Source organism: Melospiza melodia, chromosome 4 (genome assembly GCF_035770615.1).
Source record: "Melospiza melodia melodia isolate bMelMel2 chromosome 4, bMelMel2.pri, whole genome shotgun sequence".
NCBI classification, from domain to species: domain Eukaryota; kingdom Metazoa; phylum Chordata; class Aves; order Passeriformes; family Passerellidae; genus Melospiza; species Melospiza melodia.
Window position 1 is genome coordinate 74,338,151 of NC_086197.1, and position 16,036 is coordinate 74,354,186.

Sequence of the window (16,036 nt, forward strand, 5' to 3'; positions counted from 1 at the left end):
GGACGGGAACCAAGCGGTGCCTTCAGCACAGGCGGCCGAGAGCTGCCGACAGGCAGGGGAGCGCCCCGAGGGTCACGGCCAGCGCCGCCCGGGCGCTGCCAGCCGCGGCCTCCGGGGGCACCCGGGCCGTCCCCGCCGCTCCCCTCAAAGTTCCCGGCGGATCCCCCACAGCGGCTCCCGCTCCCCCGGCGGACGGGGCGGCGCGGCGGCGCCTCCCCCGGCCCTGCCCAGCCCTGCCCGGCCCGGCGGAGGCGGTGGGCGGCTCCTGTGGCCGTGGCATAAACCGGCGGCCCCTCCCGCCGCCGCCGCTGTCCCCGCTGGACGGCGGGGAGGAGATCGGTGCTGCCCTGGGAGCCGGGCGGAGGCTGCGGCTGCTCTCCAGCGGAGGGGCTCGCCTGGCGGCGGCGGGCCGGGAGCTGCGGGGCACGGGCGCGCCGCCTGCGGCTGCCGCGGCCTCGCTCGCTCGCTCGCACGGCGGCGGCGGCGGGAGGCTCCGCCGGGCTCCCCCATTGTCTGCCCGCGGGCGGAGGGCTGCGCTGCCCGCACGTCTCCCACCCTCCCTCGCCTTTGTGTGCTCCGGCCGGCGCGGGGCGGCGCGGCGCCCGCCGTGATGCGCGCTGCGGGGCGGCGCGGGGTCCGCGCCGCTCGGTGAGGCGGGGAGGGACCCAGCCCGTGCCCCGGAGGCTTTTCGCTCGCAGCAGCCGGAGCGGGGGACTATGGACTGAGCGCATCGCTGTACCATGGAGTCGGGTATCCGCTTGAGCACGCTCTGCTTTCTCCTCTGCCTGGGGCCAGGTAGGCGGATGCTGGACCCGCCGGGAGAGCGCCCGGGAGCGGGGCCGGCGGAGCTTCGCAGCGGCGATGCTCTGGCCCCTGGGCAGCCGCAGGTGCGGACAGCGGCGGAGGGGCTGGGGGTTGCTCGGGAAGTTGCGGTGTCGGCGGGTGGGTGACGGCACTTTCTGGTCAGTTTCAGGCTTTGGCGTGGACCCCTCGCTGCAGATCGACGTGCTGTCCGAGCTACAGCTGGGAGGCTCCACGGAGGGCGTGCGCCAGGTGCCGGGGCTGCACAACGGGAGCAAAGCCTTCCTCTTCACAGGTACGGCCGCCCCGGCCCCGCAGCCCCGGCCGTCGGGACCCGGCGCCGCGCACGGGGCGCGTCCCCCCGGGTCCCCCCACCGCCAGAAGCTTGCTCGCTTTGAGACCTCGGGATTCCGTACCTTCCCCTCCTGCTCGCTTTTCTTCCACTCTTCTTTACCGCTCCCCTCTCATTATTTCATAAAATTTTTTCCTCTCACCCCATTTTTTTTTTTTCTTTGACTGGTAGACGCTTAATTAAAGTACAGCAGGAACGGGGATGGCAGATGGCATGTTTGTGAGTCGTGGGGTGCGGTGATGAATAATAGCACCACCCACTCTACCGCTTTACTTGGGAAACGCTAAACATATCCCAGTTCCAGCTAAGGAAAACCTCACTGAAAGTTTTATGTGAGTCGAGCAAAATGTTGAAATGAAGTGCCCCGGAGGAGGGAGGCAGACGGCTTGAAATAAGAACAACCTTTTTTTTGCCAAAGGAAAGTGGCCCTTTGGTGCTTCTGTGACATACCCCTCCTGAGAAACAATGAATGAGTTGTGGTCTCTTTTAGTGCTTGTGATTGTTTCTTTGTTAATAGTGGGAATAGACATAAAATAGTAGTCTTCTCTCTTCCAAAAGTACATTTAGGAGTTTTATCAGAGATTATTAAAAATTATTAAGCTTTCTTATATTGTAATTTATAAAAGACTGTGAAATACCTCTCAATATCTTGTTGAATATATTGGCATTGGTTACTTTCCATACACTTGCTCTTTGTCAGTGTGTTTTTGAATTACACTTTAATAACATACTGATACGTTAAATGAAGCTGGAATCAACAATATTTTTAGGAAAAAAAACACCCAAGTCTATCTTACTTAAACAAAAAGGAAGCCTAAAACTGGCCTTTAGAAGCAAGTCTCTTCTCTGAAAGATTATTAAATGCTCCTTATAATCTATGACTAAGCAAGAAGGAGTGTGGCTCAACATCTGATGAAAAACAAGCACATCTCCTCCTCAGCTTGCACTTTCAAGAGAGGGGAACTTCATTGTTGGTGTCTTGTGTCATGCCAGGAGTTTACCTTGGATCTGAAGAGATTTCTAGTGCAACAGGCAAGAGGCTGTGTTTCACATACAGGAGAGTTATGATCTAAGGGAGATAAGATCTAGAAAGGGAATTTCTTTTTCATGTTTGCATTAATGAGATAATTTATCAGGAAGCTAATAGTTGCCAAAGGCTTTTTTTTTTTTTTCTTTTTTTTTTTAAGGTGACCTCTCTAGTGGTGTTCTTCCCTGGAGCTGCCAGCATGTGTCACTGTGGACATGAATGTGGAGACACATGGGCATACGCCTTGAGAAGCACTGGCACATGCTGGCTTTAAGCATCTGTGATGAGCTTGTGGCTGCACAGCAGAGACCTCTTGTGAAGGGGTCTGCTGCTCAGCATGGAAATGCATTTGTGTGCCAGTGGGATTGGTGTCGTGTCCTAAAATAAGTGTAATTTTTAAGGCATCGTTCTGAGTTGAAGCCCCATTGTGCTTCAGTGGGTTGGGGTGAAGGAGTGGGGGGAAGTTAAAACTCACTTTGTCTTCAGTGGTTGCAGGATTTGAAGTTTGGAAGAACAAGACCTGCTGGTATATTCTCCCAGTGTCAGGACAAAAAAAATACTGGGTTACTAAAGAATTACTTTTTTTCAAGTTTTTCCCTCGTTCTTTGCCATTACAAATGTACATAGTTCCCAAGTGGGTTAGCAGTTTATTTGTAACAAAAGAAGACAGGAATTTTAAATTTTCCCAGCAGCCTTTTTATTTTGTTGAGAACAATTGGAGAAATAACAAGGATGAAAACACTTGTGGCTAAATGGTGGTTGAAGTCACTTAGTGTCCCTTAGGAAGTCTTCAATGCCCTGCAGGACTGGAGATAATTTTCCCTGCTACTGCATAAGAAGACTACTGATTTTCTTATAGTAAATTGGGTCCTTACTGAGCAGAGAGATTTTCATTTTTGAACTTGCATTTAGAAATAGAGAAATTTCCTTCCTTGATCAGACCACTCGGTCCACTTAGTCATTTTTGTTCTGCTCTTAGAACTGACACTTTGGGAACATTGCTGCAATGTGTGCCTCTTAATGTATGTATTTGCAGTGTGTGAATTTCAAATACGTGTGTGTGTGTTGCCTTGAAGTTTGGTTTGTCTGTGTGGGTATTTCCTTATTCCAGCTGAAGCCTTAGTCCAAGACAGAAAAGATTTTGTGGGAATGATGCAAATTACTTTAAATGATCTGTGAACTTACTCTGGAAGCTCCAACTTGTGATCCATCCTTTCTTTTCCTCTTGGTTTCTTCAGATAGTGAATCTTTTCTCGTATCATATACGTATTTACAACACTTTAGTATGCTGCCTTTTTGATAGACCACATTCTCTAAAGCCTTACTTTACATAAGCTTTACATTCAGAAGTCCTAAATGCTGTTCTCTATTTTAGAAGGAAATTATGGATGTGGCATGTTGAACTGCCAACAGGTAATAGACAATTAAAGATGTATGATGGGAAAATTATATGTATAGTTAAAGCAGAATAGTCTCTTTAGTTTCTAGGCAAAAAGTCAGTTTTGACTGCTTAATTAGATGTAGCATCAATTTTCAATATAGGGGTTTAGCATCTGATTGGCTGTTCTGGCAAATTCTCCCTTGTCTAAGTGACTTTTCAAAGGTACTTGTATTTATAGGTCATATAAGATAGTACTCAATTACTCTTTAAACGTAATTTTAGTCTGGCACTGTCCAGTGAGATAATTTAGATTATACTCATAGAGTCTTGTGTCATGCTGTGACTTAGAAATAATGTTAGCCATTTGAAATCTGCTGTTATTTGGACTTTTTTTGTGTTTGTTTGTGTACTTGACTTCAGCAGCTTTAGTTGCTGAATTCTAAAGCTTTTTAGGTGTCTGGTGCTCCTTGGTTGTCATGAATGGTAGCAACAGAATGCCACTGTAATCTATGTCTAGTTAGCTGCAGGGACTTCTTTTTCTGGAAATTTGATTTGCAAAGTAATTGTAAAATGTTCCAGTGCAGCTTGGGGGAAGATACAATTATGAATAGAAAACAGGAGGAAGTCTTGAAAAATGTTAGTGTTGCTGTATGTGAACATCTGCCAGCACTTTCTAGCCAACAGCAGATATTATTATGTCAAAATATGTTGAGAGGAAAATTATTCCTCTGCTGGTCAGAGCAGCAGAAGTCAGAATATCTGTGTCACTAATGTCTCTCTGTTGGCAACTGTTTATGTAAGTCAGTGAAATTTTCAACACCTTCGTTCCTCCCTTTGCAAAACTGGGATGACACTTGGGTAAAGCCCAAACCAGATGGGTGGACTGAAGTGTAATTAATGCTGTTAAAAAGGCTTTTGGAGAAATACACGTTGTCATTCTTATAGTCCTTTTTTCGTAAGGATACAGCATTAATGCAATTTGAGGAGATAGGTGAAGATGAAAGTCCAATGCAGCTACTTTCCTATGTAAATATGGAAATCATATTGCTTCAAGAGGACTTGTTGCATATGTAACTGCAGGGGAGTTTGAAGAAGCAGACAGAACCACAACAACAGAGGCTGAAGGATGAGGAAGGTTTTGCATGACTGACTCAAGTCTGTGCTAGGAGATATAACATGAAGCTCATGCAAGGTCCCAGTAAAGCCAGATATTTCAACTGGCAGTAGGAAATGGTGTTCTGAGACGTGACATTCTAAAGAGGGGCTGCAAGAGTAACTTGGTCTCTGGCATTTCACTAGGCAATTACATTTTGTCACCTTCCCTTTAAATTCTGTATTACATGTATTTTACAGATGGAGTATTTCAGTAGTCATTCTGGGTCTCTTGTTGAGAGCAGATACTGTTCATAGGCTGTCTTTGTCCAAAGAGAGAGATTGTGTGTGTGTAGTAATGGAGACCCTTCCAACTGCCTCCAGCACCAGGGGAGAGGGGTGGAAGGTACACTGTAAATCAAGGGATGAGAGGCAACACAAATGAAAGCCAGGTGATGTGTAAGGACAGTATATGCCCATCAAAGGGTGTATATTCTCTTCAAAGGGAAGGCTAAAAGGTGGATAGAAGAGTGTAGTCAGATGGTTACAAACACAGAGGCATGCATTTAAGGAAAAGATAAAAAGGACATGTCAGTGATGAAAATGTGAGAGATTATGTATCTGAATACAGAATTTGGAATTTATTCAGAGGAGGGGCAATTTTAGAGGCAAAATATGCTATATTCTGATGGGGATCAAGATGTGCTATGAAACACCAGAAAATAATTTAATCTGTCAGTAGGATGAATGAAAGGACTCGGCAGTACTGTTGTTTGAATTGGTGCTGGCTGGCACAAAATGCTGGCAGAAAAGAAAAGCACCCCTAAACCAGGCTTCTTGGTGTAAGTGATGTGTTATCTGTTGTATGAGTGGATCATTAGTGTGTTATTGTAAAATACTAGCAAGAAAATATTATTCTATCTTATATCCCTTTGGAAAGTTCACTCTGTTTTGTCTCATGATGTCATCTCTGGACACTTACTAAATAAGGAAGATAAAAAAAGCCTTAAAAGCAGAGATGAGTAAACTTTGTCACAGAAATAGGATTTACGTTGCCTGTGCACTTTACAACACGCACTGCTTTTTCCTTGCCACCTGTCATTGAAACTGTGGGCAGATGCTTTCTCCAGGTTCCAGCTGAGCCTGCTGAAAATATTACTGTTCCCAGCTGCTCATCACTGCCCAGAAGCTAGAGGTTACTGTCCCCACAACTCCTCCAAAGCAAGAGATTATCCGAGTGTTCCCATGCCTGCTGATGGCAAAATCAGCCAGCATCAGGAGCAAACCTGGCTGACTGCAGTGACATGGATTACAGTGCTGTAAAATCCCCTTTCTCCAGCTGTATCCATCTCCCAGAGGAGTGGTAACAGACAGCTGGGAATGAGGATGTTAGTGTTGCCAACTGTCTTAGCTGACTGCAGAGTGAATACTTACTGCAGCTTTTTTTTGTCTTGCATGCAAACTGTTTTCACTCAGAAGCACTGAATCCTCAAAATGTGGGACTTCCATCACAGAGGTCATCTGTAGATAACAGACATTTTAATCAAAGTTTAATTTCAGTAGGCACTGGCATGTTTTTTGATGTTAGAAATGCCTCATGTAAGCAATTGCTCTATGACAATGTGGTAGCCAGAAAGGTTTTGGTGTATCTGGAATAACAGCATAAGCTTTCCCTTTGCTGCCTTTCACTTCTGGAACTTTCTAAAGTCACCTCTGCACCTGTGCAAACAGTAACCATTGTGGTAGGGCACTGCCAGGACTGTGATTAATGCTGCTGGGGAGCCAGGCTGAAGGAGAGCAGGAGAGCCCTGAAAAGCTGGGCTGCCTTTGCTGGTCTGGCTGCTCCTCTGAGACATACCCTTGCTCCAGAAGAAAACCACTTCTGGGCAGGAGGAGCAGTTGTAGCAAGAGGATGTGTTTGTGAGCTGTCTGCTGCTTGAAAACCCCACCCAATAAAGGAGATAGCATGTGAGGGTCCTGCATCAATTTTCCATCCTAAACCATGAATTTTAACGCATGGATAACTATGATGCACTTACCCCCACTGAATATTCATCAACATGCCCGGAACTGGAGGCTGTGTTGCTTGTTAACTGGTTGTGCTGGTTTATTGGTAAAATAAAGAGGAAAAAGTTATGGAAGAAAGTCTTTTATATCTTGAGCTTCTGCTTGATGCTTGTAATGGTACAGTAGAGGGTAGGGCTGAGAAATGGAAAGTGAAGAGGAACCTGAAGTATTGCAGATACAGAAACTGAGAGAAGAAAAGCTTGTAATCTCTGAATGTAGTCATTAGTGCAGAGTTGACTTAAATAATGTTAAGGAATGGCATAAAACTTGGCCTGTGGCATTGGGGATTGCATCTGTTTTATGCTGAAAGTTTCTAATAAATATTGTTGTTGAGAGTGTGTATTCGGCATTACAATCACAGAAGTATAAGTGTTAAGCAACAAAGTTGTTTTATGTTCAGCTCTAAAAATTGTCATTATTCATCCCAAGGAAAGGTATTTTACACAAAGTGTTACTTTGTTGGCCTTTTTTTTGTTTAGTTTTCTTTTGGTTTTCTGCAGTGGGCTTTTTCTGGGGTGGGAAAGGTAATCATCTCAGAGATTAAATATTCCATTTAAATCCTTTGGGGTTGGTTTTTTTTTGTTGTTGTTTGTTGCTTGTGGGCTTTTTTTGTTGTTATTGTTTTGTTGCAGTTTTGTTTTATTGTTTTTGGGTTTTTTCCCTGTTTTTCATTTCTATTCTCACCTCTTTCCATGTGTCTTGATATGGGCTCTTGTCACCTTTCAGTTTGTTAAGTTCCAGCATGACTTTGGTGGCTTTGCCTGGGCTTGGTATGACAGCTAACATCTCCAGTCTCTGATACTTCAGCCTTTGGAGTGAATTAATACCTGCATTTATTTATCAACAGGGTGTGACTCAATTTAAAGCAATGTTGTGTTTTACTGTGTTCTTGTGGACTTGAGCCTGTGCTTTTCACAGCAAAGTTGTATCTGATACCTGCAATAAATTGAAGTCCCTGGGGGTGGTTTTCTACTGGGATGATGATGAATCTCTAAAATTTTTTTAATGAGTGTCTGGTTGTTCAGGTTAATGCAAATAACCATGTATTGTTTACATATTCAGTATTGCCCCAAACGATTCATACTGACTAAGGACAGACAGAATTGCATTTGCTTCTTTGTGCCTTTACAATGAGGCCTCTTCTAGAATATTGCAAGTACAAAATCCTTGTTGAGGCTTGTATTATCTCAGAGCTCCAGCTGGCATTTTGTTGGAAAGCTGAAGATGAGTATGATGTACAGCTCTAAGGCACATTTGGAAGGGGAATACATTACAGGGGTGTCTGTGTGGGGATGTGGGGCAGAGCCCTGGTTGGTGCTGTGAGAAGGGACCTGATGTTTGGAGGAGTGGGGCCAAAGAGCCTCTCTCCATGTTGATATCCCTGTGAGGGGCAGGCAGGTGCAGATGGCTGCTCACCTGGCAGCCTCTCTGGGCAGTGGTGTTTGCTGAAGTTAAAAGATGAGATGTTGACAGCAGGACACTTCTGTCCTGTGTGCCACAGAGAACCCAGCACATGTGCTCTGGGAGAGAGGACAGTGACCCTTCTAGGTAGCTGTCAAGTGCATCTTTCCATATTGCTGGGGGAGAAATGCATTAGCAAGAGGAAGTGATGGGGGAAAATGAGGTCTTGCTACCCTTATATAATTACTTTTGCTGTGGCATAGTTCTGTAGTCACAAAGTGTGCCTGAGACTTGCAAGGTTAATTTTTTTTTTTCTGGTTTCTTCCTCCACTGCAGCATGGCTCATTCTCCAGTGAGATGCCACAAAGGATAGCAGCATTTCCTACACGTCCCTTTTAGATCAATCACAATGTGTGTTTTCCCTCTACTTTTTGCTTATAAGATGTGGGAAATAGGTTTTCTACTCTCCCCTCCTCCCCAGCTTATGTTCTTCTAGTCTGTATCCTCCAGGGTATACAGGTGCTACCTTGGAAAAATAGCTCCAGGTACGGTTAACTTCACTGCTTCCACTGAGTTTTAAGGGATGTGCAGCACTGAGTTCATAAGTTATTTAAAACCATTGGTAAGGGCTGGAAATTTTATATAGCTGTCACGGAAAACTGTAATTCTTTGTAGTGACTCTTCCCTATATTTCGTCCCATTTGGTTTTGTGCCGAGGTGCAGATCCACTGAGCAGCTGTGTTCTCCTACCTGTGCTACTAAGGCACAGCTGAATAAGGGGTGAAAAACAATTTTTCACTGTTGGATTCTTTTTTAGTGTCCATCTGTTTTTGCCTAAACTCCTCTATATTTTGTCTCAATGTTTAAGACATGCTATATTTTTCCATCTTGGCATTGTCCAAATCATTTCCTCTCAGGATAATCTGAGGAGAAATATAAGAAAGGATACTTTGGTTTTAAATTTTTTTTGCCTGGACGTTTTTTTCACAATAGGCACCTACTATGAATGCTCACTTAGATATTTCAGATTGAAAAAAAATTCTGTAGCCATTTTCAACATGGAAGAATTCCACAGCAAAAAATTCTTATTTGTTAACGTTTTATTGGCTTTTGGTTTTTTGGTGCATGCTTTGATTTTGGGGTGTGTGTGTGATGCTGATGACTTCAGAGAGACACACAAACTTAGAACTAACTGACTTTTAGCTTGAGTCATCTCATGAGTAGCTGCTCACAGTTCTGGCCTCTTGCAAGGTGCTAAAGCAATGGGCATGGTTTAAAAGAACCAGCAGACTGAGAGAGACTTCCAAAGACACGATGTTCAGGAGGCTTTTAGCAGATTAACATATTTGCTGCAGCACCAAAATTGCTATGATAGACTGTAATGTTTCCAAGGGAGCCATTACAATCAATATTGCTAGCGATCCATAACTGAGAACTCTTGTAATGGAATTTGAGTGGCTATTTCCTTCTCTGAAAACATGGAGTATAATAACAAAAAGACCTCCAATTGTAGAGTTAGAGCAATGTTTATACTCTGTTAGAGCAATGTTTATACAGTTTCCCCAGCACAAATGCTTATTTAAGTATAATTAGATGGTGGTTGCATCCACAGTGTTTATCCTAAAAGCGAAGATGACATGCACCAGCCTTGACTCTGTCTGGATATCCATCAGTCTCTAGATACAGCTGTGAAATGATCCAGAAGGGTTCCAAATGATATTTTCTAGTTTTGAGGTCAATAATCTGTGTTTTAATAGCTCCCTAAGCATGCATTTGCATATTGTGCCCCAGCTGTTCCAAAGACAGTCTTAAGATTTTCTGTAACATTAATATGCCTTGAACTTGAAATAGTCCCTAGATTTGCTCAGCTCTCATTGAAGGAAGAGGGTTGACTTGAGGAAAACCTTGTGTACCCTGTTCAGTGTTGCTCTTATTAAGAATCCTTGCACACACCATTAGCATAAGGAAAGCATATGGGAGTAAGAGATCTGGGAGGTTGAATTTTTAAAAAAAATTGTGTCTGGGTTATTGCATTCACTCTGAGTTTCTGCATTTCAGAAAAATATCAATGAATTGCAGGGACTGAAGAGAAAAACAGCAAACCTGATTATACAGTAACAAAAGGTCTGGCTTAGTAAGAAAGCTTTTGAAGAACTTGAGCATGTACAGCTTGTCCAAGAAATGACAAAAGTGTTGTATGATAAGTGTCTAGTATTAGAAAATTCTTAGTGGTTTAAAATGAAGGAATTATTTAGTATTCAAAGAGCTAGAGGTAAGAGTAATGTAATGATACTACAAATGGTGAGGATTTAAGATAAAAGAAGACTTTCACAGTGAACTAGTTTAGATTGTGGAATAGCTGCTGAAAAGAAGTGGTGGAAATCTCCATACTTTTGATTTTTTAAGAAGATAGCCTGAAATAAAATATCTAGGAAACAGTAGCTATGCTGTAGTTATTGTACATAGTTGTCAGGTAATAGGCTAAGAAATGAGTAGATGACCCTTCAAGTATTTCTGTACTCTGGAGAGTGGGAGTGTTGGTGAAATTGATCAGGATAGCGAGAGTTTTTCAAAGACACAAAGTAGCATCAAACACTTAGTACACAATTATCAAACCGGCGCCTTTGTATTCTCGCGAAACTTGTTCTGTGGTGCATTTAAATATATTTTGATGATGCTGGGCTAAAGTAAGCCTACAATAGCGAATTAGAGCCTGGAAGCATTTTGTAATTTTAACTCATCCAAGTTTATACACTGAGCATGAGTTTAAGCCTGTAGCTGCTTCAGGGCTAGTGAGCACATTCACAGAAGCATGGACTCTGTTAATACCTGGTTTAAATAAGAACAACTGAAAAACCTGAACTCTGGTCTTCCCCAGCTTTCTTGAAATGTCTGGTAAAGGTTGGCTTGAGCCTTCCATGTATTTTCTACCTGTCTGCTCTGCTTACAGCTGAGTGGTGTGTATGGTATTCCTTGGTATCTCTCCTCTTTGATGTTCTCAATTCAAAATATTTTTCTTTCCTTTTTCTGGCATCAAGATAGATATCCTGTGAGTAGAGATTTTTCCAAGCATGCCAGTATGGTTGGTGGCATTGGTGTCCTACCTCTACCCTCAGGTGTGGTCTCTCTGCCCCTTCCTGTTTCTGCTAGTGCTTGAATTCTGTTTGCAGCTCAGTACAGTTCAGCCTTCTCCCCCCATCTGCTGCTCAGTCTGCTGCTGGGCACCTGTGGCTAACAACAGAGGTGTTGGATGTGTTCAGATACAATTTTTTCCACTGGTGGCCTCCCCCCCCCGCCCTGCTTGCTCTATTTTTGCTGTCAGGATACAGGTTTAAGTTTTCTGGTGCTTTTTATCTGTGTCAGGGGCTGTTGGCCATTCTCTTGTGTCAGAAGTTAATCTTTCATGCAGACTGCATGGTTGTGGTGGTCATCTACAAAATGATCTCATATTAATGCTTTCTTAAGCTGAACATTGTGTTGTGTGAAAAGAAATCAGCACTTAAATTCTTAAAAGATAGAATTTTTGTTAGCTGAAGGCAGTTAACCCTAATGTGGGCGAAAACCAGTTATACTCTAGAAAGCCAGGGATGAAGGAAAATTAGGATGAGAGATCCAAATCACTGCCAAGAGGGAGAAACAGGTTCTTCATAAAGAAAAAAGGTAAACCTTCTAGGTTATCCACAAATGATTACCGTTGGGCTAGGTGATCTCAAGAATCCTTTCCAGCCTAAATGAATCTTTGAAACACTGGCATGAGGAGTTAGGCCCTCAGGAACAGCATACTTGTCACCACAAAAGGAGGTTTTGAGAGAACATGACTGAGCAGAGAGCATGAGTAAGTCTTACTGACGCTTGCACACTGAGAACCAAGTGAGGGAGAGACATGGTGTGTTGCTGAGAGGGGACTGGATTGCCTACACCAAGCATGATCCTAATTCAGAGGTGCTGTGGTGGGTGCTGATCTCACACAGTCTGCCATTGTGTGATAGTTCACCACTGGAATGGGATATGTTTGAGAATTTGAGCTGCATCATAGCTTCAGAGAAAAGGGTAGGGCATGTGATGCAGCTTGATCTACAACTAGCATAATCTGCTTGCATGATTTATTATTGCCATTAAATTTGTACTTTATTGTTGTTAATTGATTGGGCTTTGTTTACCTTCGGTAGCCTGCCTTTCATTTGGAAAAGGCTGGCAACACTATCTCCTTCTCCTCCTCCTGTCCTCCCCTTTTGCTGTGAATTGAATAGCTGTTAAAATCCTGGCCATGCTATACAATGAAAATAAAATCAGTCTTTTAGCAGTTCTCATGTGTGTCATGCCCTTATTACAGTATTAGTAGTGCTGGAAGATGATGCATTGTTTTTCTTCTGCTCTTCAACGTCCCAGTGTTAACAGCATTTCTTGGTGTGATCCTTTTGTTTGTTGTTAGGTCACTTTGACACAAAGTGCTCATGTGACAGTATGCAACCAAGCATAGCTAGGTGCATATGCCACAGATGGCAGCTGCAAGGAAAACAAGGCAGGCCTGATTTTCTCCACAGGTTTCAAGGTGTTCTCGAAGCAGCTTCTAGAAGGCTGTTTTGTGCCTAAAGGGAGTTCATGTTTATATACACATATATATTTATAAAGCTACAGTAGCTATAAACTTTTAAATATAAGGTACATTATATATATATATATATATATATATATATATATATATATATATATATAATGGAATCTCCATCAAAATGAAGAAAAAAAAGAAATCCCACTCTGTGCTACATCGGTGTCCTTGTTCAAACATAGTAGATTTTATAGTGGTATTGGCTGTGCAAAACCTAAACAACATAATTCTAAGTAGCAGTATGTGATTCTACTTATGAGGGAGCACGTACAAAACATCTTCAAAACTTAAAAAGGGTTTAAGAATAGTGTTGAAGTATAAGCTAGGAAAAACTGGTAATCAAAAAAGCTATTGCAACTTAAAATTGATAACCTGTAACCTATAAATCACCAGAAAGCATTACAATGATAAATAGATGGTGCAGAGCATTTTGTGCAGCACACATTTTAATTTCCTAGGAGTGGAATTTCTGTAACAAGAACAGAAGTCTTTTATCTTCATTGTTTTGCTGACTTGTCAAAGGTCCCCATTGAGTAGCACCTTCTCTCCTGGTGATAGTATTTTGCCTGATGACAGTTGCTGGGAAAGAGATAGTATTTCTGGTGTACGAGGAACAGAAGTTATCTGTATCATGTATGCTTTTAAAAATTCCTGATAGTACTTTTGTATGTGTGCTCCTTCCCTGTGTGTTGATCTATGCATTTCTAAAATTCCTTTCAGAAGTGTTCAGGAGAGCATATTCTCATTTTCTGTGGCAATTTGATAGGAGTCATTTATTAACAATCCAGTGTGGCAGGATCTGTATTGCTTGTTAGCAAATCAGCTGTTTCAGCCTCCTGTGCTGAGAATACAGACTTCTAATCTGGAGTCCTGTTTGTTCAAAGTTCTGGTTTGCCTGCAATTAGATTTTTTTATCCTGTCATTTGCAAAAGGTTTGAAAAACTGGCAGAAATATGCTATTGCAGATACAGTCACTAGAACCTGTTCTATAACTATTTATCCTTTATTTACTTTTTGCCTGCTGAGTCCAAAAGTCATGAAATCCTTGTTCATGGACGTGACATTTTTGGAAGAGCATGCCTGACTTTTTGTGGTGCAGCTGGGCTGTTTTACATTACAGGAAATTATTCCCACTTGTAATCCTGGTGCAGATTCCCTCTTTGCTGAAGGGACAACAGGCCAAGGAAAGATGTCTAAGTGTCTTAGCACTGTGCAAGTAGAGACTAAGACGGAGAGCCATGGTACTGAATCCATCGCCGAACGATTCGGTCCCATCTGACTTGCCTTGCTTTCTAGAAGCAGCTGGTTGGTATAAGCTCAGAGGCTTAACCCAGCCACTAGTATAATCACCCCCAAACTTGTTTTGTATCATCTCTTGCAGAATGCTTCTAGGCAGATTTCAGTGGTAATATTGTCAGTTCACAGGGAATATATATTATGGCTGTTGTTTTCCACAGGCAGTCATGGATTTGCAAAGGCTATCCTAGTTGTCCTGATTCAACCCCAGTTGTCCAGGCTCTCCGTACCTTTCCCTCCTCTTGTCCCACAGTGGATTTGTTCTCAGCTGTGCCAAAATGACTTTAAACATCAAAGTATGTAGCATATAGGTGAGCCAGAGTTTTGTCCAGGTGTGATGTGATATGATTACTGTTTTTGAAGGACATAAGTATGAACAGCCAATGTAATTGGGGTAAAAATGTGTTCAGAAACAGGTCTTGTGGTCTTCAGTGTCATGCCATTGTGGCTTGTGGGACTTTGCATATGGTTTGAGCTGGAGGAAAGCTCTTGCTGGATGACACACCAAAGCTGTAGCTGACATTCAGAACAGAGAAAGCTACAAAGCAAAGGCATTTGGAACCTCCCCAAAAGCTGCAAGAACAAACTGTGACATTTTCCCCCTTGTTTTTATTTGATTTAATGATTTGGCTTCAAGTCAGTTTTTGTTTTGATTGTTTCGTTTCAGCTGAAGAGCATTTTGCCCTCTTCCTTTTCTCCTCCTCACCTACTGCATTTCTATCTGCATGCATCCTTGCTGAAGCATTTCTTTAGTGGAAATAAGAAGCCAGAAATGCCACACCATGGGAGTGTCAAAACTACATGGGCAGTTTGTGGGCTATGTCCCTAAACAGTCTGTGGGGTATCCCAAGGTCCTGATCATGCCACTTGGGAAAGTAATCACTAGAGTCCTTGTTCCTGGCATTTGTGAGTGTTTGTTCTGGGGAATCCAGGTTGGATTGAGTTTATGGGGGGCACTTGGGGTCTGGATGTACCTGGCTGTATCCTGACGTACGTTTTGATTGTAGTCCTAAGAGTTCCCCCAGGTTTGGGAGCTGGGCAGTGCTCCTGGCCCTGCAGTGTAGGCACACCCTTTGGGAATGGCCCCAGTGGGAGTTTTACAGCGTTGGTGTTTACCCTGTACCTTGTAGTCTTTTAAACTTCAGCTGAAACTGCAACACCTTCCCCCAGACTCTTGCAGGGCTCCTTGCTGCAGCCTTGGAGAATCCGACTCAGGTTCATGTAGGTTTGGAAAACTACAGCTGCTTTTTTTGCTGTTCTCTCTAAAACAACTGGGAATCTTTGAGAAGGGAATAGAAAAATTTATAGCTAAAGTAGTTCAAAATGTTTTATGAGCTGATCTTATATATCAGTTTAAATAGCAAAACAACCAGCCTTTCTACTGAAGAATTTAATGCATATCACATCTAGCAAGGCTTTAGTCTAATAAAGGTTGTTTTACTTCTTTGTATCTTCATTTTTCATTAGAGGAATGCAACTCCTGAATTTGAATGCACTGTGCTCCCCTTAAAATCCTGCTGTTCTGTCAGCCTTGTGAAGATTTTGCTATTGGATTGGCTTTGAATGCTGCCCGGTTGGCTGGATGCAGCCTAGTTTATATTTGTTATCTAAATAAAAGAACCATATAAAGTAAACAGTTGCTCTTTGAAGGCTGTGTGAAATCCCTAGTTACAAAAATATTAGCCAAAAATTTGAATATGGGAACGTGACAGGATGGGAGTATATGCTTGTGACACTCATCCCTCCTAGTGTAGGAAATTCAAACAAAATTGAGCCAATTATATTTTTCAGCCTCATTTTAGCCTTCAGCCCTCCTTCTTCTCATAAGCCACTAGAATGTAATTTGGATAGTTCAGCAGAGCTACAGTCAGATGCAGAACTGATTTATAGATGCTGCTATTAGAAGAATGATTATGTGCACATAAAGCAAACTGTGGAGCTCAATTAGTTAGAATGCCTCCTTCAAAGACTATTCTGCAGGAATTTGTTTTATAATTCAGTTCATACTGT

General features: G+C 42.8%; 1 protein-coding gene across 1 annotated transcript in view; it reads left to right on the plus strand.

Annotated features, from left to right (window-relative positions):
- The first annotated feature begins 629 nt into the window (after positions 1 to 629).
- Positions 630 to 16,036, plus strand: part of NELL2 (neural EGFL like 2) — a 135,437-nt gene continuing 120,030 nt past the window's right edge. Inside the window, exons 1-2 of the mRNA XM_063155180.1 lie at positions 630 to 795; positions 968 to 1,096. Of these exons, the coding sequence (XP_063011250.1) occupies positions 741 to 795; positions 968 to 1,096 (184 nt within the window). The 5' untranslated portion in view covers positions 630 to 740. The remainder of the gene's footprint in view (positions 796 to 967; positions 1,097 to 16,036) is intronic.